A 27,025-nucleotide genomic window follows, 5' to 3' on the forward strand; every position below is an offset into this window, starting at 1 on the left:
ACATGAAGAACAGAGTGGACTGAACGAATTCCTTCAGTTCGCACAGTTTTTCCTTCAGTTGTGACGTCACAATCAGGTTTTTCTTCAGTTAAACTGATAGTGTATGGACTCTATTCGTGCTACAAGTGGTCCTATGTACGGATTCGAATTAAATTAAAGTGGTGATTCTGGCTTGATAAACGTAAATAATTATTAGTTCATGTTATACCATTTTCTAGATACTACCTGGTTTATTTTCTACAGTTTTTATATTCTTTACTACTTTGAAGTTAGTCGCTGATTACTTTTTTTTTAAAAAAAAGTGGGCTTAGCCAGAAACCTTAACGAAAAAATCCAAAGATAAGGCAAGTACCAACCGATAGATATTATTATTAAGCGGATCCTCATGCTCAGTTTTCCAGAAAATTAAGATTTATTATTATTATTATTATTATTATTATTATTATTATTATTATTATTGTTATTATTATTACTTATAAACATAAAAGATGATGCTGTACAATAAGCACGCTACTTATTAAGATTAAACTTATACTAAAGTGTACATTAACACAGCTATCATTGTGACACTATGGATATGGCAATACACAGTATGGTTAAGAGATACGAGACAATAGCCAAAAATTAAGATTTTAACTTTTAAATTTTAGCTTTTGTTTAAAGTTAACATTGTTTAAATATAAATCGATAGATCACATGGAGCTGAACAATATAATCCATAGATCATATCAAGCTGAACAATATAATCAATAGATCATATCAAGCTGAACAATGTAATCGATAGATCATATCGAACTGAACAATATAATCGATAGATCATATCAAGCTGAACAATGTAATCGATAGATCATATCAAACTGAACAATGTAATCGATAGATCATATCAAGCTGAACAATATAATCGATAGATCATATCAAGCTGAACAATATAATCGATAGATCATATCAAACTGTACAATGTAATCGACAGATCATATCGAGATGAACAATGTAATCGATAGATCATATCGAGTTGAACAATGTAATCGATAGATCATATCAAGCTGAACAATGTAATCGATATATCATATCAAGCTGAACAATGTAATCGATAGATCATATCGAGCTCAACAATATAATCAATAGGTCATATCGAGCTGAACAATATAATCGATAGATCATATCGAGCTGAACAATGTAATCGATAGATCATATCGAGCGGGTGCGGATATTTTGCTTGAAAACAAATACTTCTGCATACTTTTCGAGAAAATTGAAAGATAGAGCCATCGGTAGCCTTCACAGTAGGATTCTGTGAGCCGCGGCTCTGAGCTGCTATGAAGATCACCCCGCCAATAGTTGGCTCGAGCAGGCTGCTGGCGGGGAAGAATATAACATGCAGTCTTATGAAAGCCTCTTCACACGTGAGCGTGAACTCAATTGGAATGGAGAAATTGCACATATATTTGATGTTGAAAATTTTCTCACCTTGGTGTTACTCTGATGAAATGTTCTATTATACAATTCATCAAACGAACATATAGACATCCTGAAGTAATTGAAATATTCTCTTTTATCTCCTCTTAGTTTAGGAAACAGACTGTAAAATAAGGATGGCCAAAATTTTCCGAAATCCAAATTCCGGAAAATTTACTTTTAGGAATCGGAAATTTCACTTTCCGAAATTTGAAAAAAATACGGAATTCGGAATATAATGGATTTTCTATAAAATACAGAATTTTCTGAATTGCAGAATTTTCTAAATTCCAGAATTTTTCGGAAATCCGGAATTTTTCGGAATTCTGAATTTTTTCAAAATCCGGATTTTTTCTGAATTCCGAATTTTTCAAAATCCGAAATTTTTTTGAATTCCATAATTTCCTAAATTCCTGATTTTTCTAAATTTATTTTCCGGGTTCCGGAAAGTAAATTTTCGGAATTGGCCATCCCTATTGTAAAATGAACATTCTCCCAGTCTTGATCGATTTATAGGATGAATCCACATTGTTCTAGATATTCTTTTTCTTGCAATTTATTGACAAGGTTCAAGTTGCAACTTCTTCTGGCTCTAGCATAGCCGCCACTTTGGTACCATGGCTTTCGATCTTTCTAACGGCTCAGAACCTTCAATGTTTTCACACTCCAAATTCGCATGAGCAGCTCACGCGAGTGACTCAGAGGATCCTAATGTGAAGGCAAGCTTAGAAGGTATGTCATTTGTTGCCAGTCTGTTGCACTCGACAGTGTTTATTCTGCTTGAATACATTACTAATTTATAGACTACATATTAAAAATATACACTATTGTACATTTTTGACAGATTGTACCTATTGTGGTTTGATTTCTTCTAACAGTGACACTTACTACTTCTAAAGTTAATTAAATTCTTAAAAATACGAACGAGAAATCTTGCTCGATGTTCAGAAATCACACTGATTTCAATTTGTGTTTAATAATAGTAAAATTGAATCTTGTATTTCAGACAACTTCTTAAAATTATAACTACTTTTGTAAATTTTGTATTTTATAGCCTGGGAGTTATCCTCTGTACCACACGCTTTATGACACATTCTATCTGGTGGACAGCTTAATCGACCGAGGCTTCCTTTACCATAAGGCCATAGCTCAATTGTGGGGAGTCTTAGCCATAACAATAGCAGACGCAGATGTACTTCCTTTCAACGTCAATGACTACGCTGCGTTCCTTCAACGAAATGTCCAGAGCATAAATAACACTATTGGACCACTTCTTGCTGAACAAAATATTACTTTAGGTAAGTATTAATAACCATAGTAGTGGAAGTTACTTATTTAATATAAGGGACAGGAAAACATTTTCCAAAGACGTTTTTATTTTGAACATTAAATGATATACACTCATGTCCAAAATAATTGTCGCATATATATTGTCTTCTTGTAAGAATATAATTTGACAATGATTTTGCAGGATACTTTTAATACTGATACTATGTGTAATCGGGAAATCTATATTTGTGGTAAATTTCATAGGGAAAAAAATTATAAATACGAAAATTATGTTGCTAAATGGACAAGAAAGTTTTATTTTCGTTTTATTGTTCTTATTTACTGCTCTTTTGACATGAAATTTTCCACATACATGTCTTTGTCGATTATACACACACTAGAATTATAAGAAATACCTGGCGAATTCGTTATCAAATTATATTCCTACAACAACATATTTATAGACATGCGACAATAATTTTGGACATGAGTGTACATACATAGAAACACACTCACATTTGTCACTATCTGTTTAACTATTGGAGATTTTCTTCTAGCAATTTCTAAACCTTTGCATTTATTACAAGACATTATGACTAACTATTTATAAGTTCTTTTTAGTACTTTTCTACAGAAAACAGCCTTATGGTTTTTAAAAAAAGTCTGCCGACAATGACTAGGGAATACTCTAATACGTCCGGCTTGTAAAGAAAAAACAAATAATATCCACACTATCCAATACTGGATATATTCTTTCAAACAAATTGATTGTTTCTGTAAAGTCGTTAACGCAGACTAAGGATAATAGTTAACTATAATATTTGCGTTGCATCCAAAAGGTGTCATTAACTTAAATAATAGGAAACGTGTTGTCATCAAATTATATAGTGGGAATACGGAAGAAGGGGCCCCAGAGCAACTTTACAGTTTGCCTAGGAGCTAATGACTACTATCAATACTAACAAATTACTCTAGTTCATAAATTTACTATCATCATCTTTTTTTACCCCCCCCCCAAAAAAAAAAGAGAGAAACGCCTGTCACGGTCTCGAGCAAAAATTCTGGTTATCCTACTAATATATTTATTAATATTATTTACTTGAATGAAAGAGAACATCCTTCGTGGTAAAGGATAAAGCGCATTTATTTATTTATTCTTTGCTTCTCCTGGTAGGGATATTTTATCTTGAATGCAAACTTAAATAGTGGTTCTGATTCCTCTTTGAGCAGCAGACACCATCTCATATAGCCAGTCTTGGGAAGTAACGTAACGCAAGTAACGCGTTACTTTTTAAGTAACGTTTCCTAGTAACGCGTTACATTTTTTCCAAAGTAACTGTAACGGTAACGCGTTAGAAATTTTTAAGTAACGTACCTAGTTTGCGTTTCTTTTTTTGCGTTACATTTCGAATAAGTAATTACAATATATGTATATATATATTTTCGGATGTTTTTTCTTGTAAGTGAATTTCTCAGAATGATGAAGTGGAGCATGAATTATATCAGTGACCGACAGTCAGTCACCGACATGCAGAGAAGCAGATAAGACCTTAATGGCACTTGCTGTTTTTGGAAGATGAGTACAACCTCAGGAAAATCATATGTACTGATTGCAAGCACCTGTAAGATTTTGTCATAGATTTTGATAGCTCCAAGTCAATACATTCAGCGAGTGGACTACAAATACAATGGTGGTCTAGATTGCTTTGATTGGTGTTATTTTTATAAAGATCTGGAAGGAAAATGTTTTACACTTCGAACATTTGAAAGAATACTTTTTCCAAAAAGCTGAGGATGATGGAGGACCGAATTTAAAAGTAAAGTGTCTGAAGCAGGGGTAAAAGTGGATGTGAAAAGGTAAGGGGACGCATGACGTCACACCGTCCCCGTGCCAATCTTTGCCCATTGATATTTCTTTATCAAGTGAGGGACGCCACAGTATTTTCTGAAAGTAGGGAGACGGCGTCCACCCGCGTTCCCCCTCATTGTTATCCCTGGTCTGAAGTGAAGCGAGAAATACCGGTATTTATTAACAGCTAGGGTGCCATAATTAACGACATACAGTAAGGGGTTAATATGAATAAACTGTGTTCTGATTACTAGAAAATAGTTTGTTGATGGGATGTAATATTGGAGTTCTTTCAGATCAGTTTGAGTGTCGTAGAGTCCAGTTGATTATAGAGTTTAGAACAACTAGCTTTAAAAACCGTGTATCGATTTTAGAGTTATTGGCAAGTTTTGATTCTCCCCCAATTCATGTGTTATTTTATTAGTTATAGTGCAATGCTGCTCTATATTCTGTATTTTTAATTTTTACATAACAATGCTATAATTAATTTAGCAGAATAATAATAAACAGTGATTTTTTTTTCTAACGCAGTGTAGCATTTTAGTCAGTGTTACATTATATGAAAATGTTTGTACAGCTGTCAAGTAAGAATTTTTTCTTGCATCTACACAAAGTGATTCAGAACGGCAATATTGCGTTTAAGAAGTTAGCGAAGCACATCAAATTTCCAATAAAGTAACTGCTTGTAGGATATAGCAAGGATATATCAACCTACAGTTCTAAACATTTACGATGATTAGGGAAAATTGGAATGTGCAATAATAATAATAATAATAATAATAATAATAATAATAATAATAATAATAATAATAATAATAATAATAATAATAATAATAATAATACGAAAAATTGAAGTAATAAGATTTTTTTACATATTCAAAGTTTCGGACCTAAAAGTAACGCGTTAGTAACGCGTTACTTTCGAAGTAGGGTAACAGTTACTTTTTTGAGGCAAGTAACGTGTTACTAACGCGTTACATTTTAAGGGAAAGTAAAGTAACTTGTAACACGTTACATTTTTACAAGTAACTTACCCAACACTACATATAGCCTCGGTACTGGAAAAGGGACGTTTAATATAGACCAATTAATCAATTAATAAATGAAAGGGAAAGATTTTTTTACTATTATTACGTATATGTGATAGCATAGTGATCATCTACTAAAAGAGAAATCTGTAAAAATCACAATTAAACCAGATACACAAATGCTGTCGGGATAGTTATATCCAGTATTTTACTACAGAATTTGAACAGAGGTATCACTAGCGTAATAGCAACTACTGAGCCAGTCAGTCTTTTTGAGTCCTTAGACTGAAGAGCTATTTATTAGGGAAATTTTAATCTTTTCAGTGTTTTATAATATCTAGAAATGTGACAGTGTTGAAGGATAATACTATTTAAGAATTATATAAAAGCTTCCTTTTACTTTTTTAACCAACACTCCGGCCCGGATATAAAATGATCAGTTCAGTAGCGATATCTGATTTCGTTATACATAATAGATACGATTAAAGTTGGCAAGATTAATAATTTTGACTTCTGTACTTAAGTTATAGAATATTAAACTTAGGTGCTTTGGTCTTATAAATCCGTTCTCTTGGATGCGAGGCAGTGGGGTGAGGAAGGATCTATACGGTGATGCTCTGTGCACCTGCGAAATCAAGAAGACACCGACTTGGTTGCTAATCTACTGGGCTTCTATGAGAAAATAGGAAAGGGGTTGTTAAATTACAAATGTCAACTTGTGATGACAGGAAAAATCCTGTATAAGTAAGAAACTTGTTGCGGCATCTCCATATTATAGCCCTCATTTGTACCCTGTTCCTCACTGGTGGTAGTCCAGTCTCCACTAGTTCATTAGGACAAACGTAACACCGTAACATGCAACTATATGAAGGAAATCATCTAAGTTATTTCAGCGTCAAAACATATTTAACTAGCAAATGCTTAAAAGGTTGATGATCATGTAAATATCTAAGACGTACCAAAAGAGTCATTTTTATTTTATTAAAAACAAACTAACGTTCATTATATCATAGGTTTAAAATCACCTTCTACATATTTCTGAAATACAGTATAACTCCAAATATCCGAACTCCATTCATCCGGATAGAAGCTCGGATATTAAAAATGCATTGCGAATTGTATATTTATTAGTAAAAATTTAATTTTCTGTTAATTTATAATTTATTAATTTACAATTTCTGTATTTTTAGTTATTTGTAGTAAAAGTGATATTATTTTCAACATACTTTTTACTTAACGAAACCGGTTTTATAGAACTCTTTTAATTTCACAACCTAACATTTTTTGACGAATTCTCCAATAGGTCTATCCGGAGGGTTTCCGCATATCCGATTTAAGTCAGGTAGTTGGACTCTTACTGTATAAGGACCATGAATTATATTTCTACGGTTTGAATAAGATTAAACGTTTCCTTTTGCAGATGGATTCGAAGCAGCAGTCCAAGATTTTGCTGATGCTGCCGATAGTCTTCAGAATCTAGTTAGCAACGTTGACCTAAATGAGTAAGTTTCCAGAATTATATAAAGACAGATTTAAAACAGGGGCGGATCCAGAACCGACAAACCGACTTCTGGGGGGGCGGTGGGTTGTCATACTGCTACTTTTAAGGGCTCTAAACTTTGCGATGGGTTTTATTTATATATATAAAATAAAAAAGTTTCCTCTTCTGGGGGGGCGATCGCCCCGATCGCCCCCTGGATCCGCCCCTGGTTTAAAATATGTTTTTTTTATCCTTTAGAAGTATTATATACTAGCTGTGTTAGTACGAATGTTTGAATCAAATACATTCTCTTTTTTTGTTTTTGTAATGCTAAATATAGAAAGAACTAAATTGGTTGACCACTCAGACACGTGGAGGTTTAAATCGCTTCTTGAGACTGCGGACGGAAGAGTATTTAAGTTTTGTATTCTTAACTCACATACCTTAAGCGCCCGATCCTAATTTGTTGAATAAGTTAGAAGTTACGCCATTTCAAGCATTGTACTACAAAAGACACAATGACAAAATGATGTTGAAAGCATATAAAGAAGTGGATGTCATTACCACGTAACACTGAAGGCTTAAATACAGAATTTGGTTCATTGAGCTGAGCGAAGCGAAACTCTTATACTCGGGTTAGCCGTTTGGTTGTCCGCGAACTCCTCCTAGACCGTTTGGCCGATCTCAACCAAACTTAGCACGCTGATAGAGTATGTCGTGCTGAGTGACAACATAGGTCGAAATCAAAAATCCTATGTACCATCGAGGAATAATCACCGAAAAACGCTTCCTCCTAGACCGTTTGGCCGATCTCAACCAAACTTAGCACGCTGATAGAGTATGTCGTGCTGAGTGAGAACATAGGTCGAAATCAAAAATCCGATGTACCATCGAGGAATAATCACCGAAAAACGCTTCCTCCTAGACCGTTTGGCCGATCTCAACCAAACTTAGCACGCTGATAGAGTATGTCGTGCTGAGTGAGAACATAGGTCGAAATAAAAAATCCGATGTACCATCGAGGAATAATTACCGAAAAACGCTTCCTGATTACGTAGTTTAAGCTCGCTCAGCTCATTTCATTGCAATCGGGTATATCCATTGCATTCCTAGTTATTATTGAGCTGAGCGAAGCGAAGCTCTTATACTCGGGTTAGCCGTATGGTTGTCCGCGAACTCCTCCTAGATCGTTTGGCCGATCTCAACCAAACTTAGCACGCTGATAGAGTATGTCGTGCTGAGTGACAACATAGGTCGAAATCAAAAATCCGATGTACCATCGAGGAATAATCACCGAAAAACGCTTCCTCCTAGACCGTTTGGCCGATCTCAACCAAACTTAGCACGCTGATAGAGTATGTCGTGCTGAGTGACAACATAGGTCGAAATCAAAAATCCGATGTACCATCGAGGAATAATCACCGAAAAACGCTTCCTGATTACGTAGTTTAAGCTCGCTCAGCTCATTTCATTGCAATCGGGTATATCCATTGCATTCCTAGTTTATACTGATTCGAATATGAATGTGCCACTTACCTAGGAAATGCCGTGTCTCCACCATCGGTTATGTTCGATCTGCAGCCCACCTCTATTGACTATTGCCTGGTATCACAGGTGGACCAAGGGCATTGCATCCTACTCCTATTTACAGGCTTTCTACAGGCCAGAGACGGTGCGAACTCGACGATGGAACAGGAAACGTTTGGAGTCCGAAGCACGATAATGGGTTGGCATCTGGACTCCTGACAGAGATGTCAGACAAGGAAGTGTCCAAAATTCCAGTTTATTGTTTCATATGGCGATAGAATTCCTGCAATCCCTTTTTCGCTCAGCCATATGAGACGGTTTCAGGGCGTGTACACTGCTCTTGCGATCGATCGTGAAGTGTAAATCCCTGTTTATGGCGCGTTTGATTGTCACCTGCGATGTGCGGCATTTGCTGGCTATCGCACGCTGTGTGGGAGGATTTTCAGAGGCCGCCGAACAACATGCAATAGCGGGGGATTCTCCTCACGGGAGGACGGTCTCTAGCTACTCGCGTCCGTGTGGTGGGCCTAGGACTCTGTGCCTCATATTTCCGTATAATACGATTCATAATGGCATTATCTACACGAGAACTACGCATTTGACGTATTTCTACGATGTGCGATATCCTGAACTTAATGTCGGAAATGGCCACAACGAACCCGGTCCAGAATCTGTTCAGTTTTGCTGGCATCAAACACTGCTCTACTGCGTGACTAACAAGATAGTGTTGCTTGCTTTGTGTCAATCTCACGGTGATGAGTTGCACATGCGCGGTACTGTACGGTTACGCATTGACTTCGGCTCAATATAATTGAATCAACCTCTGTATAACAGTGTGTAATGCATACGTTAATTTAAAATTAATCCTTTAGGGACGGCTGTTTAAGAAGGAAACTGCGAACTTAATTTTCTATTATATCGTAATACATAGAATGACTTATTTGACAAATTAAACGCAAATGATGCTTATGAACCATACTTGTCATCTCTTCAGATGTCGTTTACATACTACACTCGTCCTCAACGAAATGATTGGTTGTGTTTATATGCCACTTCTCTATCTAAAGGGTCCATTTAGAGACGGCTGTCAGTCTTTCTTCAGAGAATAAAACAATGATCGCACTAAAAGCCACTGAAACCAATGATTGGGTATTGAATTCCTTATTTGAAAAATTAAAAGTAAATGATTTTTGTTAAACATACCTAATGAGATGTTTCGTTGTGCGCAAACGCAGCACCCATCACGTGCACAGCTTTCTCATGTCCAAATTTTCAGTCAATATGTGATGTACGGCACATTTTGAAATGCTTACCATGTCTACTGGCTGGTTTCTTTCATTCGACGGTCATCCAATACCATTTTGTGAATTTTATTCTCCATACTTGACGTGGTTACCTCGTTTGGTCGACGACTGCGGTGTTCATCTTTGCAGCTCGTAACTCTGACACTTAATATTTTACTATCGCAAACGAAGGAGCAGACTCTCCTAGAACAGAATCTAGCTAGGCTTTGATATTGGTTGGACTGAGGCCTTTATTCAAATGAAAGTGTCGTATCACATGATAATGGCCCATTTTTACTATGTTTACAAATTCACTAAGCGCGTTCACTATTGATGGCTTTCAAATAAATACTAAACAACTAGCGTCTTTAAACTTAAGCTTTATAAGGTTGGTACTTTTGACCATAATAATGTTTTTCAAACAACAACCGCCATCTGTACGTCAGATTGGATACTTCTGGGACTACAATCTTCTGTACTTTTGTTTACAGTTTCTCTCTAAAGCTGGTAAGTCTGAAAAGTAGTCGCCTTTCTCCTCTGATGGTGACGTAAAGAAAACCAGCAAGGGCAATGCCAATCCATTTTGATCTTACCCGAATCTAATTGGCTGTTACTATTGCAGTAGTCCATAGAACTCAAATTTCAACTGAGACTATAGAGAGAAGTACGTTTGTATGCCCATTTTCTGTGATCAATAACGCATTAACTCGTTGACAAATAGCTATTTCTGACAGAGATCGTAGACATCTCAGATTTGTGCAAAGCTATACTCCAAGTATTAGACTTAACGGGGGTAATATTTTCAACAAATTAAAGACAATATCTAAAATCTTAATACATATTTCTTAAATTTACAGAATAGTTTGAAATCTTGTAAAAGTGAAGATGGTATTAGTAAAGCTCCTTATAATTTATAGATAACAATTACTGTTATAATTTATCCTTACTAATATATAATAGATAATAATTATGTTATTTTTTCTTTACTTTGTAATATTTTACAGTGTTTTGGCTGTTCGAGACTTGAATGATAGATTAGCAAAAGTGGACCAGGCATTTATTATTCCTTGGGGGCTGTCTACTAATCCAATATACAAGTATGTATTTCTTGGCGGAAAAGAATATAAATGTAGCATTTAAAATAGTTATGCATATATAGAGAATGCATTGTTTTTATATAATTAATGTAAAGATTATATATATAATTATTAATTAATGATGAATATAGAAATTTACAGGTACCGTAGCAGATAATATTTGCGAGTTATTAACACTGATACTGAACATTCGTGCATTGCGACTATCTTGTATTAATGATGTGTTGGGTGATAGTGGTTTGTACGGACTTAAGTTTTGTGCAATATGCCAGACGTTAGTGGTACAAAATTGGAGACCTTTCTCATTTTTTAAAAGGGCAAATTCAGTGTGAGGTTATTCAGAGCAAATGTATCCAAGATTGCCAGTGTTCTAGGTATTTCGTGAACAAGTATCTAAAACGATGAAAGGACACAGAATTTGGCAACACTTCATCAGTGAAGGTGAATAGTGCGTGCGAACCAAATCTAGGTGAGGACGAATTCCTATCTCAGATTATGTGGATATTTTAGACGATATCTGGCTATAGTTGCGTTCTATGGTACTGTTGTTTTCTATCAAAGATAAGATGACGACGCGAAAATACACATATATCTCGACTGGTTCAGGCAAAATTTGTGGAACATAATGTGAACTTCAACACCAAACTTGGTGCGTTCAATCTCCTGCATTAAAAGTCTGCATTCATACGTCGTTGCACTCTAGCCATCAGTGCATACAATTGCCGGAAGACCTTTTTGGAATACTGTTGAAAACCCTTGCAGTAGCGCTGGGGCCGCGGTGGCTCAGTGGTAGAGCGTTCATCTCTGGTGCTTAGTGTCCCGGGTTCGATCCCGGCCCCCGCCAAGCGAACTTTGTGGTGTACAAACACCGTGTGCGTGTGTTTCCTCGGTGCTCTCCCGTTTCCTCCCACTTTCTTCATTCCACCATTTCACTCATTTCTAATCATCACCGTCTCCTTTATCCTAACCGGCATAATCGTGGGACGTAAAACTCAAAGATTTCACTTCATTTCATTTTCTTGTAGTAGCCCTCGATGGCCGTTACGTCATCAAACTATGAACCTTTGAGTGCAGACTTTAGTTTAGGAAATAAAAAATATAATCGTACGGAGCCAGATCCCTTGAATAGGGAGGGTAGAACAACAGACGTCCCCTGTAGGAACATCGTGAGTAATTTTGGGGGATAGAAATATTTCAACTAATTTTATTTTCTCTTTAAAATTATTTTACAATTTCATCTGAAACTAAGAAGAATGGATTGGAACTATCTCGTACATAATCTCTAGTGTGCGTGAATATAACTATTTGTAGGAGATAGTATTTGATTTAAGGGAAGGTGTAAATTTATCACTTCGAATATTTTCTCTGATTCTCGTCAATCCCTAGAATTATTTCATTTAATTTTATATATACATATATACGCTTTATATATACTATTAGCTTTTTTTAAACATGAGACTGCAAAATATCTAGAGCAATAAGCATTGGGCGAAAAAATGTTCGAAATAAAAAGTTAATACTTTGAAGGGAAAAATTCATTTATGATAACTTAAACGAGGACCCCCAATTTTTGTCGTAGATTTGGATTCTACGGAGGAAAATAAGTAAACTCTATTCGACAAAGTTTTCTCGATTCGTGATAAATGATACTCCACAAATCTGCACCTAATTGCGCTGCTATGAATGACAGATTTGTATTATTTGAATCTATGACGAATGCAGATAAACCTTTCACGACACATTCTACCACTAGACGAGGAAATGTTTAAAGGAAAAGAGTGGTCCTGTTTATCGCTTATTTATTCTGGAATGAAACGTGGGAGACTCAACTGAAAAAAAAAAAAAAAACTTCGCGAACCTAGTTTTCACTAGTTACAATGCCATCTATCACGAATTGGGAACAATGTATCGAATAAAATTAACTTATTTTTCTCCGTAGAATCCAAATCTACAATAAAAATTGGAGTTCCTCCTTAACTTATCAAAACTGCCTTCCCCTCCACCCATGCCCAGGGTAGGTTTGCTAATTTTATCCCCTTGAATTTTTCTTTTGAAATTATTAACTTTATATTTCGAACATTTTTTTTTTTTTTTTGCCTATTTCTCCATCTATTTTACGGTCTCAAGTTAAAACAAACTCCCCCTGTATATCCATATATAGCTCAAACTCAGAAAGAAAATACAATGTTAATACTGAACTTTAACACACAATCTTCTCTTTTTTTTAGCCACATTATATTTTCTCCAAGCTCGACCGATTCGTACAGTGGCCAAACGTTCTCAGGATTGACTGATTTACTTTTTGGCATCGAGTCTCTCCCGGAACCGGAGCAGTCACAGCGATGGGATCAAGTGCGAAGTCACTTAGCAGAGATCATCTATTACATACGAAGTGCTGCTGATGTCATGAGAAATGATATATAACAATGTAATAGATTTGAAACAACGTAATAAATATTTATGCATATAATTTTAGTAAATTAAAATTTGAGAAAAACATCAGTTTCTGTCTACTGATAACATTTCCCAGGAGATTCATTGTGAGAACATTTTATAACTTCGAATGATCGAAGGGGGCCTTTTACTGATAATTCACCAGGAATCTAGACTTGTAAACAATAAGAGAATTTTTAAAAATAACACTTAAAATGGCTACATTACATGCTTCTGAGCTAGTTACGGGTCCATTCTTATTATTATTTTCCTTGAGGGAGCGAATGTTTTTTTACTAAATTGTAATAATCAAAAAAGAAGAAATATTTTATCAGTTTTTAGTGGTTCAAATGGAAACTAAAGCTATATACTGTTCAGTGGCGTAGCGTTAGGGAACAGAGATCCTCGGTATCCCCTATTAACAAAAAAGAAAAATAATGGTAGCTACTTTGTTACACACATAAATTGTTTGCTTGCACTTACTAAATTTAGAATTGCTTGCACCACAATTTTCTCTTCTGGGTGCATCTCGCCTGGACAAGCAGAAGCATTCCACACGCACATCGCTCTATGTATGTTTCCTCTCTTTCCTTTTGCCGTACACCTAACTCTCCCTAGCAGCATCGGGATTTCTGACAAATGTTTTCTGCTGGAATTAGAATGCACATATGCCTCATCCCTTGTAACCGATGGTTTGCCTTGGATAAAAGCTGTCGTATATTGAAATTACCAATTCTATCTATTTTTACTAAACTGATGTTTTCTGTACAGACCGTAGTAATATGTTTAATGTTACTAATAATATGATACTAATTATGTTACTGAATGTAGCAACAATAAACTGTCACGTTAAGTAGTCAGAATTTTAATAAAATGACAAGTGTCATATATTTGTGGTATTTATTAAAACCGACACCATAAATGTAAACGATATAGATACAAACAATATTTACAAAATCATGATGTGTAATATAAGTAGTACAATGGTAGGGTCTATCAAGGAGAAATCCCTGATACTCTCGCGTGTTTATAATGTCTTGTAGTCCTCCGTTCACGACATTTATGTCATGCAAAAGTTCATCAGCGCAAAGCTCATACTCACAAACACAGGCCTTCCATCACCGCTGTCAGTCCTGGGTGGTTCCTCTGGACGCAGAATAAATGTACCATACCACACTCTTAGCAGGTGTAGGTCGAATGATCATAATTTTTAAAAATGCCTGGTTTTATAGTATCACTAAAAACTGTTTTAGTTTTAACAAGGCACTGTTTATTCTGGAAAATATGTTTTTTTTTCAATTTAAAATAGACACCTTGAAGATTTTAACTAATATGTTTTGGACACCATCACCTTGAATAAGCTTGATATTATCACTTTGAAGGTTTTTATGTTTTGATGCCACTGAAAAATCCGTTTGCGTAGGACGTGTTGTTTTTCGTGGTTGTATCGTATTGTTAATCTTGATAGAATTTTCACAAGGAGAAATCACGATGTATATTAGTGTTTAATAATTTTAAATTTTTCATCGTTTGATGATTTTGGGAATATAATAATCCCCTTTTTAATAAAGTACAATGGTCAACTGTTCATGAGAACCAGTGACATGGAATCCCTTAAAATTTTTCATCGTTTGACTTTTATAACCATGAGGCTGGTGCACAAAAGAAAGAAACAAAAACACTAGAGGAAGGAGGCACTAGTAAACACACACACGAGAAAAAAAAAATCACTAAAACTGCTGGATCCGTGTAGATGTCGAGCGTGATCCCAATAGTGTATCCGGGAAGGCTGGAACTCGGGAAATCCTGATCGTGGTGGTGCAGCACGTCGAGAGTCAAGGGCTATCTCCTGGAAGTCTGCTATCTGGAAGGCTTGATCCTTGAGCCAGAATGGACAGCATCTTGTGGTCTGGAAGTCGAGAGGTCCATCATCCAGAAAAGGAAACTGCGACTTGGTAGGCATCATCCATGGAAACGGGTAGCAAGATGATGGGTAGCCCAGGTGCGTTTGTGAAAATAGGCCGGATGCGGAAAAGAAATTACATGACAGGAGGCACTAAATTACTTGTTAAAGACCATTGTGAAAACCTATTTTTTTTTAAAGGACTAAAAGAAAGAAAAGAGGGAGAAGAGATAATTGCAAAAGTAACGTACAAGGAACAAAAGGGATAACGTAAAAATATGTATAATGGCGAACTGTAATGAAGAAGGCACCTGATCAATCTTTAGGGAGATACGGAGATTCCGGGGTGTGTGACGTTATTGGTATGAAAAAGAGGAAGATAGATTGGGTTCGGAGCAGCGGGAGGTGTGTAAGATACGGTGTAAGTGTGGCTGGTAGGCGTTGGGTGGGTAAAGGAGCGACGAAATTTATGAGTTAAAAAAAACTTGATGTAAAAGAAGCCACCAATGATAAAGAAGAGAAAGATGAGGGGGATTGCAATGTATAAAGATATGGGAATAAAGTCGCCAGCTGCAACACCGGGTATAACCAGAAAGAAGAGGATGCTAAAAGAAAAGAGAGAAAAAAAAATTGTAAGAGACGAGCCCCTTATTTTATTTTTATTTATTTATTTATTTATTGATTTTTTTTTTATGATCATGTTTACTATTACTGTGTGTGCTGTGTACGGAAGTATGGTCGTGGATAGCGAAAGATTCCGTTATAGTAGAAGAAGTATAGAAATGAAGAGTGAATTTGCCATTAAGTAGGACAGAAGGAAAAAATATATATATATATTAGTGAGACGTAGTTTATTCCTGGCCAAGGTACCGTAAGTTGACCTGGAAGACAAATGATTCGGGAGAAACTGCATGAGGTTGCCAGTCGTGAGCAAAAGGAGCTTGTATACGGGTGTTAAGAAAAAAAAATGGGGACGCGAGTAGCAATGGCAATCAATGTGTACCGTCCGCGAATGTGTGGTGGTGGGTTTGTGTTTTATTAACATCATAATGAGAGGATTTGTTAAGATATCTAGAACGAGGAATGCAAATGGCGGAGGACAGGGTACGAGGTAAGTACCAAAAAGTTGTTTGATTTAGTTTTCAGATTGTCTTTTTTTTTTTTTTTTTTTTTAGGAAGAGATGCGGAAGGAGAGTTAACGTGAGTTAAGGGGAATTAGTTCGGGTGTCTGAGTTGTGGTAGGTGTTAAAGGTAACTGGTGTGTACGACGATGTAAAATATAGATGAAGAGGGTATTCATCATAGAGAGGGAAAACAGGATGAGAGAGAAGGAGATAGAGATGGGGGGATAGTCGTCCGTGGGAAGCCAGGAAAGCCAAGTTGGCGGTTTATAGGAAGAATTGGTAGCTGTGATTGGTGTTATGCGGTGGCTAAAATTAAGGGGAAGATTTTGAAGGGAGTTATAAGGGAGAATCCTATCAGCGGGTAAGAGGAGTAAATCGGAATCAATGATATGGATATGATGAAGGACTAAATGGACAGGAATGATTGTGGTCGGAAGACAGAAATGAGAGCGGGGTATGAGTTCGATAATTCCTGAATGGAGGCTTGTGTCACAGGGTAAAGTAACACGGAGATTTAAAGAATTATTAATGTATAATGGCGTGGCAGTGCCATTAAGGAAAAGATAATGAAGGTTGTTGGGTGGTCGGGTTAAAATAAATTGATGATCGTCTACTTGGGTGATGGTAAACTGTTGTGTGAGGGTGCAGCTGTAAGAACAGGCGTTTTTTAGTAAGCCCGATATATGTTGATATTTCAAAGTGTGTAAACAAGAAGCTATTGTATGATTATAAATAGTAGGGATTTTGCACAAGAAATGTTTAGATGAGAAGGAACAAGATGTAAGATCAGCCGGAGAAAAAGGGATAGCTTGCTTATCCATGAAGACAACAAAATTGGAAGGAAGCTGTAAATAGCAATTTTGTTGAGCTGACGCAACCGGATAGGGAACTAATTTAAATAAACGTGGTAGCGTATGGAGGGGAATAGCAGGGAGTTTTACGTGTAAAATGATATGATCGGGAAAGAAATAGCAAGTGGTAAGGGGTAGGGTGTAAATGATCGGTGCTGTCAAAACGGGATTGACGCGTAAATTTTTTGAAACCAATTTGAGATTAAAATCATGTAAGTCAGAATGTAACTGATGAACTGGTATGATTTGAGGAGATAACCGGTTTTCTTTACATTGGTCAAAAATGTCGTTAAAATTAATTAAGTAAAGTAACTGACGAAGCATAAGGAGGATCGCGTTGTCAAATTTTAAATACATTTTAGAGAAAGTAACAAAAGAGGAGTGATCCGTGCGCATGGCTTCAAGTAGGCGTGTCTCATCGGCAATGAGAGCAGAAACCGTTGTTTGCACATCTTTGAAGGAAGAAGAAGTTTGTTCAGCAAGTGTTGCAACCTGATGAGAAATATCAGAAAATTTAGAACTGAGAACAGATTCATGGTTTTCAAGCTCTTGTACGTGTGTCTTTAGTTGTTCGGAATTAATTTTAGTTGAATGTATTTGGTCTTCAGTAGCAACTCCTGTGAGAAAGTTTAATGCTGATCCGATGAAGTTAAAAAGACCTCTTTGGGGTCTCGGAGTCCTTGAAGAAGGGGTTCCGTTAGAAAGAAATTTAACCAAGTATGTAGAAGTTTGAATGTCATTAGACAGAGAATTTATTGAGGATAGAAAATCTTGAAAATGGGTACACAACCGGGAAGTATTAGTTTTGCATTCTATGGTTGAATTGATGGACTGAAAGGTAGGTGTTGAAATGTTATAGATTAAAGGAAAGGTTTGGGAATAGGGGATCGCTTGGGGAAGGGGAATATAGTCAATGCCATTAACAAACTGTACGCCTTGTGGCATGAACGTGCCTGAAGCTGATACAAATAGGATGGAGAGAATAAGCCTGAAAGAAGAGAGAGAAAAAAAGTCACATAATTGTGATATATTGACTGTAATGTATGGGTGTGGGATGAGAGAAAGCATTTCATCCTAGCGACCTTAGTGATATCAAGTGGGGTCGGACCAGCCGTTCCCGAAAAAGGACGCAAGAAGGAAATGAGATGGAAAGTCTTTCCTTACGCGTCTAGGAAAGAAAAATGACGTGAATAATGAATGATGCCGGTATATTGCTTATGGGGAGAAGGAAAAGCGTAGAGTTTGTTATGAGCGTAACTAGGAGTTGTTGCACGGGAGAAATAGTACATGTACAGCGGGTTGCCTAAAACAGGAGACGAAGCATATGCAATAATAATGAACTACCGGAAGAAAAAAAAATGCCGCACGGGAGAAATATTGCCTGTAATGTGTGTTGCCTACCTGTATCTGTAATTATGGCATAACGAGAGACAAAGTCGGAAGTTGTGCCAGTGTGGTACTACAGAAAGGGATCATGTTTCACTAGGAACGTTAAATTAGATAATCAAAACATAACGTGAAATGTAATTGGTAGTTGGGTTTTGAAGTAATGTGTGGTCGGATCCTATTTAGAGGTACTGAGGAAGCGCTTGTACTTATACTCAAATTCGGGATCTGGGTTTGTAGGTGGGATGTACAGTTTCAAACGGGTCTTAGCAATGACCGTTGGCTTCCCATCAATATCTAGAAGATACTCATCAGCCGAGACATTCGAAATCACTTTGTAGGGTCCCTTATAAAGACGGGATAATGGCTTACAAGTGTTAGGTTTTGTTGAGGTATCTAAGACCATAACTAAACTGTCAGGGAAGAACTGTGTTGGATTTTTGACCTTCTCAATGCGCTTCTTCAGATCAGTGAAAACTTGGTGTTTTCGAAATTCAACGAGGTCCCTCATTTCTTTGAGTGCAAGTAGGCGATCATTAGTATTCAAAGTTTCTTGTTGAACATGTAGCAAATTGTCTAATGGTAAGGTGGGATGAACGCCATAGAGGAGAAAATGAGGAGAGAGACCAATGGAAGTTAAGGGTGATTTATTCAGAGCCGCAGTGGCATGCGCAAGGAAGCGAGGCCAAAATTTCTGGTTGTCTTGGCACAGAAATTTGAGACTCGTTTGCAAGGAGCCTAATCTTTGTTCGACTGTGCCTAGAGAACGATGTTGATAGGGTAGGCCGTACTTAACTGTTATGTTAAGAGACTTGAGAAAGTTTAACGATACGGTAGACCGGTGTGAACTCTGAAGATCTAAGTAGATTGTGCGAGGAGTATTATATGGAAGAATGATATGGTTTGTGATGAAATTGATGAAGTTGTCGCTGTTTGGAGTTGTTATGGGATGAGTAATGGTGAATCCAGTACAGTGGTCCGTAGCTGCATAAAAGTATTGGAAACCTTCGGGATCGCTGGGTATTAGCTTGCCTGCTAGGTCCAAAGAAAAGGTTTCAAATAGGCCTGACTGAGGAAAACGCTGAATTGTGGGGTTATTAGGCATGTAATTGCGTTTAAAGATGGCGCAGCCTTTACATGATTTAAGTTTCTGAGCTAGCCATGATTTTAGGCGCGGAAAGAAATACTTGTATCGCAACATCCAATACATCTTGGTAAAACCTATGTGAGTCATTGAGTCATGATACTCATCGAATAAAGCTGGTTTAAGACTATCGGGTACGCAGAGCAGTAATCGAGAGTTAGGTACTCGGTACAGTTTTTTGTAAAGTATGCCTTTCTGAATAACGTATTGTTTGTTGAGACGTTGGAATGAAGGATCTGTCTCGTCTCGTTTGTTAAGAGTCTCGATAATTTTGGAGAAGAATTTATCTTCACCCTGTAGGCGAGATAGATCCAAGTTGTTATCGATGGTTAGAAGTACAGAATCAGGCACAACTTCATTGTCCATGTCTATCGTGTCTTGCGTAAGAGGAGCAGGATGCCTACTAAGATAATCAGCTATGGGGTTCTGATGGCTTTTTGCATGTTTGATTGTAAAGTCAAATGTATTAATGTAGTTTAACCATCTCAAAATTTTTGGGGATGGAACAATTGTTTTCCGAACGGCAAGAAGAGAAATATTGTCAGTAACTAGGGTGAAATGGTGGCCTAACAAATATTTTTCTAATTTCCGAAGAGAAAAGTACACTGCATATAATTCTTGATGGAAGATGGGAAGGGGGGAAACGGTTTTGGGATGTCTGGAAGAGACATAGCAAACAGGTTGCACAACGTTAGTAGTGAGATCTTTCTGTAATAACACCGCCCCGACGCCTACTGATGCGGCGTCTGTCATGAGAATGTGGTGTGTATTGCGGGTTGAATATAGAGCAAGTACGGGGGGTGAGGTTAGAAGTTTCTGCATTGTTTCAAACGCTTGAACGCGCTCAGGAGTCCAGATGAGCTTTTTAGGATTGTTTGACAGAGCCTGATAAAGGGGTGCAAGAATGATGGAAAAATTTTTGAAAAAACGTCGGAAAAAATTTGCACTGGCTAACCAGCTTTTGAGGCTTTTGAGAGTGGCCGGTCTGGGTGCCTGAGCTAAAGCCGAAATCTTATCAGGGTCAGGTTGTAGAGTGTGATTGTCAATAATATGGCCTAAACATTTAATTCTTTTTGATCCGAGAACTGATTTTTTAATGTTAAAGAGCAGAGAATGTTTGGCGGCTTGCTGAAAGAAGGCACGAAGCACAATCATCATCTGATCGAATGAATCTGCGTGGACATACATGTCGTCAACGAATGATGTAATATTGTTGGGGAAGATGTCCCTATAAATGGTTTGAAGAGCTTGTTGAAGTAAAATGGAGGCATTTTTGAAACCCTGAGGAACAGATGTCAACTGAAGGTGATTGAAAGGGAGAGAAAGACCCTTAATGGAGAACGCAGTGGCCGGTCTGTCCTTGGGATCTAAGTCTAATTGATAGAAACTGGAGTGTAAATCAAAGGAGTTGAACCAAACTGAGTCAGAAAGAGACTCTAGAACGTCCTGTATATCTTCTAAAGGAGAAGCTATTGTTCTGGAACGGGAGTTAAGGCCCCTGAGATCAAAAACGGCCCTTAGCTCAGTTTTGGAATTTGGTTTTAAAACAAATAATATGTTATTTCTATACTGAGAATCTGATTGTTCAAACACTCCTTGATTAATGAGGCGCAGGACGAGCTCTCTTGCTCGCGGTCTAAGTCTGTGTGGAATGACGAATTGGGGGGACTGAAAGGGAACGTCTGATTCTAAGTCTAACGTGGCCGAAAAGGTGGGTATTTTTGTAAAATCATTGTCGTGCCATTGAAAAAGAAAAGCATATTCAGAAAGTAGCGCCTTCATTTGAGCAGTTTGATGTTCGTTCATGTCAGGGGAAAAGTGAAATTTGTTAATGTCAATGAGATGACCGATTTCTTTAAGGCGTTGTGCTTTGTGTCGTGAAGCGTCCTCGTCCGTGGGAAAATGAACCTGTCTGATGGTGTAAGCGTTAGTGTTTTGTTCCGGTGGTGAAAATATAGAACCAATAACAATGGGAGTATTGGCCTTTATAATCTGGGGACGAGACGAGACGTTTGCAAGTGGCAAAACAAGGTTATCTATGGAAACAACAGCATGCGTCATATAACAGTTACTTAAGTTTCGTAAGATAGGAGTATGTAGCCGGAAGGATGTATTTGGAAAGTGACCGTTAACCTTGAGAGGAACTGCTTTAGCTGAACGGGGTGGTATGACAAGTCTCCTACGTGCTTGAAAAACAATGTGAGGAGTGGGATGTTTTTTGAAAAAGTGAAATGTGTTTGTATTAACGCTGTGTATTGCATTATCGGCTGGAGGCATGCGACCTAGATGACGTAATGATAGGATGCCTTTGTCAAAATCAAGGGTTGCTTGATGGTCTTGAAGAAATTTACTGGAAAGGATAGCAGGAAAGTTTTTGAAAGGAACCAAACGAAAAAGTACAGAGTATTGATGACCATTAAAATTTAAGTTGAGAATGGTAGCACGGGAGAGATGTACCGGAGATGGTGAAAGACCATTTAGAACCGTGTGAAGCTTAAAAGTACGAACCGAAGGGTCGAGTTGGTCGGCTGGAAAGAGACTGACTTCAGCACCAGAGTCAAGGCAAAAGAAAACATCCTTGGTCATGCAACGGGCTTTTACGTAAGGTAATTTGCCTTTGAAGTGCAACGGTAATTGGAGGTAATCTGAGGAAGAGGGAGGGGAAGAAGGGGATGAGGGAGAATTAAGCGCGAGGAGACTGGTGCGCTCTCGCGCTAATTTTTGGCGTTTTTTGGTTTATTGGTACGAGAGTTTGTGGAGACAGGGGAAGGGGAGGGGAGTGAGGGTAGGTGGGTAGGGGTAGGATATTGAAAAAGGGATGATAGAATGGATATGGGGGAATGGGTATGGTTGGCTGTTGTGTAGTATAGACGTTTTGGGGTTGGGAAGAATGCTTATTAAAACGCTTATTGTTCTTGCCTTTACGAGAGTCGTTATTGTGATCATTTCGTGGAGTGTTACGAGTTGGGGGAGACTGAGGGACAGTTTGACAATGAGAGGAGGCGGTACATTGACAACAATAATATGGGTGTGTGGAGCAATGAGTACACGAGTGAGAAGAAGAAGAGGTCGGATTGGTGGAATGAGAATGTTGGAGACAGGAGGACGGCGGATGGGGTGAGAGGGACCGTGGAAAGGGAAGGGATTTATGGTTAGGAGAGAGGGTGTTGTGATTGTGAGGACTAGGAGAACGAGAACGGGTAGGAGCGAAATGAACAGAGGTAGGTTGAGAATTTGAAAGGGTGTTGAGATGAAGCTGTAACTGTGAAACTTGATGAGTTAGTTCTTGAATGGCGCTAGAAGTTGGGACATCTGAAGTTTGGCGTGAAAAGGAAGAGTCCGTTTCTCGCTTTTGGGCCATGAGCTGAGTGCGTTCTAAGGTTGTAACCTCATCAATAAATGTGGGATAGTCAGATATGGTGCGAGTGCCAAACCAACGTATGTTCTCGGGTGTCATACTCGACACGCATTCTAAAAGAAACTCCTGAAAATCTAATTGCGTGTATGCCTGATCTGCCAGAAATTTCTTTGCGAAAACGTAATGAGAAAGTGGTTCATTAGGGAGTTGAACTCGAGCCCTATACTGATGAATGCGAGATCGTGGAACCTGTTCGTCGCCAAATTGTTTTAGGAATTTTTGTTGGACGGTTGACCAGGGAAGGGTAGAGAGATTTTGGGTGGAGAACCAATGTTGAGCGGGTCCAGAAAGGGACTTTTCGAAAATCTTTATGCATTTTGAGTCATCCCAGTTATTGACCAGTGCGATCTTCAAAAAATTTTGTAAAAATAAATCCGCGCGTTGTTCCTTGGACGCACTGTATATATCGGGAATGATGGAAGAGATACCTGCCATATTGTTTGAATTTTGAGCTTGAGGTGTGTTTAAGGGAATGAAAGAAGCCTGACTGCGAGTCGTGGGCATGACAAGAGAATGTGAGAAATGAAATGACCACAATGGAGTTAACAAAGCAAAAAAGTGCCTTATATGTGTGAAAAGAGGAACACAGACACTAAGAACCACACGAGAGAGATTCCTCTGGGGGAGCCATAATATGTTTAATGTTACTAATAATATGATACTAATTATGTTACTGAATGTAGCAACAATAAACTGTCACGTTAAGTAGTCAGAATTTTAATAAAATGACAAGTGTCATATATTTGTGGTATTTATTAAAACCGACACCATAAATGTAAACGATATAGATACAAACAATATTTACAAAATCATGATGTGTAATATAAGTAGTACAATGGTAGGGTCTATCAAGGAGAAATCCCTGATACTCTCGTGTGTTTATAATGTCTTGTAGTCCTCCGTTCACGACATTTATGTCATGCAAAAGTTCATCAGCGCAAAGCTCATACTCACAAACACAGGCCTTCCATCACCGCTGTCAGTCCTGGGTGGTTCCTCTGGACGCAGAATAAATGTACCATACCACACTCTTAGCAGGTGTAGGTCGAATGATCATAATTTTTAAAAATGCCTGGTTTTATAGTATCACTAAAAACTGTTTTAGTTTTAACAAGGCACTGTTTATTCTGGAAAATATGTTTTTTTTTAATTTAAAATAGACACCTTGAAGATTTTAACTAATATGTTTTTTACACCATCACCTTGAATAAGCTTGATATTATCACTTTGAAGGTTTTTATGTTTTGATGCCACTGAAAAATCCGTTTGCGTAGGACGTGTTGTTTTTCGTGGTTGTATCGTATTGTTAATCTTGATAGAATTTTCACAAGGAGAAATCACGATGTATATTAGTGTTTAATAATTTTAAATTTTTCATCGTTTGATGATTTTGGGAATATAATAGTAGGAATAGTAACAAGAAAACGCAACAGAAACAAAATGGAAATGGTCAGTTATACGTATTTCACGTCAACGCCTTTCCTTGCAGAAATGATAGTGTAAAAATTGTTACTGGTAAAAATGAAATCTTTAAGATTTACGTCCCACGTTTATGCCGGTTAGGCTAAAGGAGACGGTGATGATGAGAGATGAGTGAAACGGTGGAATTAAGACAGTGGGAGGAAACGGGAGAACCCCGAGAAAACCCACGGTGCTTGTCCATCACAAAGTCCACACGGCGCGCGCTGGGATCGAGGCAGGGACCCCAAGCATAGGAGGTGAACGCTCTACTATTGAGCCAGCGCACTCTAAAAGTAGTAATAGTTTTAATAGTAGTAGTAGGAACGGGTTAGAAGCCCCGCAGAGTTTGGTTAGGTTTTGTTCTCTTGCCCAAATTTTTCTGCTCATTTTACAGGAAAAACTTCAAACAGGTGGCTAGGGTAGCGCGCGAAAAATAATACAGGGTAACGCGCGAATATTGAAACTCTTGGGATCAGCGTAAATGCTGCCGACTTTTCTTCTTTTGAAATTAGAAGTTATGATGAGGAAGAATAGTAGTAATGTAAATCGGGAGCAGTTAAAATCGAGAAGGTAGTCTCAACTTGAAGGATGTTTCGTGATATTTTTCTCATTGAAGAAGGTCTATATAACTTGTTTTTGAGTCAAAGAAGGAAATTTCGTGTAAGTCATCGTGACGCTCATAAGGAAAATCTCCTTATACCAGCATTAGTATCTTGTATAGTCTTACATGCAACGATTTTAACTAGGTAATAGTTTAGATGAAAGATGAAGATACGTGGTTAGTGTATTGAACTTCTATTCGCCCCAAAATCCCTGCCAGTTTCAAACTTTTTGGAATGTTTCAATTTCAATACATACTCAGTGTCACAAGCATGATTTTCTCTCCTTCAGCAAGAAAAGGAGAATTGGAGAAGATCTGTCAATGTAGGCAATCATTTACAAACTTATTTCCATCAGTAGTTCGAGATTTGATATTTTCGTCTACTTTCAAGCATTTCCTGATTCATGCGTGATCAGTATTTTTATTTCTCTAAACAAACAGTATATAAAGAAATAATACATTACATACACAACAATATTAAGATAAATATATGGTGTTCTTTGTAAAACACGATCCGAACCATGGATTCATCTTATAATGGAGGACTGTTTCGTTAGTCACCTACTTTACAATTTTACCTGGATAAATACCTGGATCAGGGCTACCAACTGCTGTCAGTGCTGAGAAAAAATACGTGTGAGTTGGATTGCATTTTGTAATGCGCCGCTATTGTATAGCTGAGCGACGCATTACAAAATGTTCTTGAGAATGTTTTAAGGGATACTGGTCTGTACCAAGTGATTTAAAATTTACCAAATCTAAAAAAAAATAATATTTTTTTCGAATCGTTATTGGATAAACAAACTAATATAAGTTTTATAGTAAAGAAGACATTTTGTGAGTGAGTTAAGATGGATTATTGTAAAATGTATCGTTAAAATATATGTGCCTCGGATCAAACATCAAAGCTATACCAACTGCAATTCATATATAATGTTGTAAGTACAAATAAAAAATCTACCGAATAGTAAAATGATTAGTTGTCGTAACGCAGAATTAAAGGGTCACTCAATAACTGGATGATGATACATATATGTATATATTGATGAGATGATCTTACTGTCTTCTTACTAAATCAGCCCTCAAAAGAAAATAATGTGATAAGTATGATAATAATATGAAAATAAATATTGAAAATAAATATAATGATATGTGATGAATGGATGTCATTTATATTGTGTAAAGCTAGAAAGTGGCTGTTTTGAACACGTTGCTTTGTTAAATAATACATCATACAATAAATATTACAAGGAATTATAGGCTGCTAGTTGACTTTCTGATATAGTATTCTTTACTGTGGGAGTCTCAATCAACACCAGAACCTAAAATATGACAAACTATAAATTGTAATAACCCTTCTACACCGTGGTGAAAGTGGGATACTACAAAATGGCGACCGTTGACGTAGAAGTTTTGGGTGTAGATGAAGAGTACGACGGCAGTAAAGAAAACATCTAGTGATGAAAAGTAATGCAGTTGGAAGCGGTAGATGTGATCCGAGGTATCGTCATGAAAGTAATGAAGACAGAAACTAACGTTAAGAGCTATAAAACCTTTTCAGAATTCTTGGAAGGTAGGAGGAGTGAATTTAATCGAACCATCGTTGATTTTGAACAATACTTAAGAAATAAAATTGACCAAAAGTTCTCATTGCTAACTCTGCAGCTCGACAATAAGTTCTTGGAAATTCGGCATGAGATAATTGGAGATAGAAAA

The 27,025-nt window shown here is 37.3% G+C and overlaps 1 protein-coding gene and 1 long non-coding RNA gene across 2 annotated transcripts in view; both read left to right on the forward strand.

The window, feature by feature from the left end:
* LOC145663612 (N-acetylated-alpha-linked acidic dipeptidase 2-like) overlaps positions 1-13,458 on the forward strand; it is a 68,871-nt gene extending 55,413 nt beyond the window's left edge. The window contains exons 13-16 of the mRNA XM_081729720.1: positions 2,510-2,753; positions 7,022-7,103; positions 10,896-10,988; positions 13,217-13,458. Of these exons, the coding sequence (XP_081585846.1) occupies positions 2,510-2,753; positions 7,022-7,103; positions 10,896-10,988; positions 13,217-13,412 (615 nt within the window). The 3' untranslated portion in view covers positions 13,413-13,458. The remainder of the gene's footprint in view (positions 1-2,509; positions 2,754-7,021; positions 7,104-10,895; positions 10,989-13,216) is intronic.
* Positions 13,459-14,427: 969 nt separating this feature from the next.
* Positions 14,428-27,025, forward strand: part of LOC145664237 (uncharacterized) — an 82,979-nt gene continuing 70,381 nt past the window's right edge. Inside the window, exon 1 of the long non-coding RNA XR_014127337.1 lies at positions 14,428-16,435. This is a non-coding gene — a long non-coding RNA (uncharacterized LOC145664237). The remainder of the gene's footprint in view (positions 16,436-27,025) is intronic.

The sequence above is a fragment of the Thermobia domestica genome, chromosome 11, assembly GCF_964235325.1.
Source record: "Thermobia domestica chromosome 11, izTheDome1.hap1.1, whole genome shotgun sequence".
Lineage (NCBI taxonomy): Eukaryota > Metazoa > Arthropoda > Insecta > Zygentoma > Lepismatidae > Thermobia > Thermobia domestica.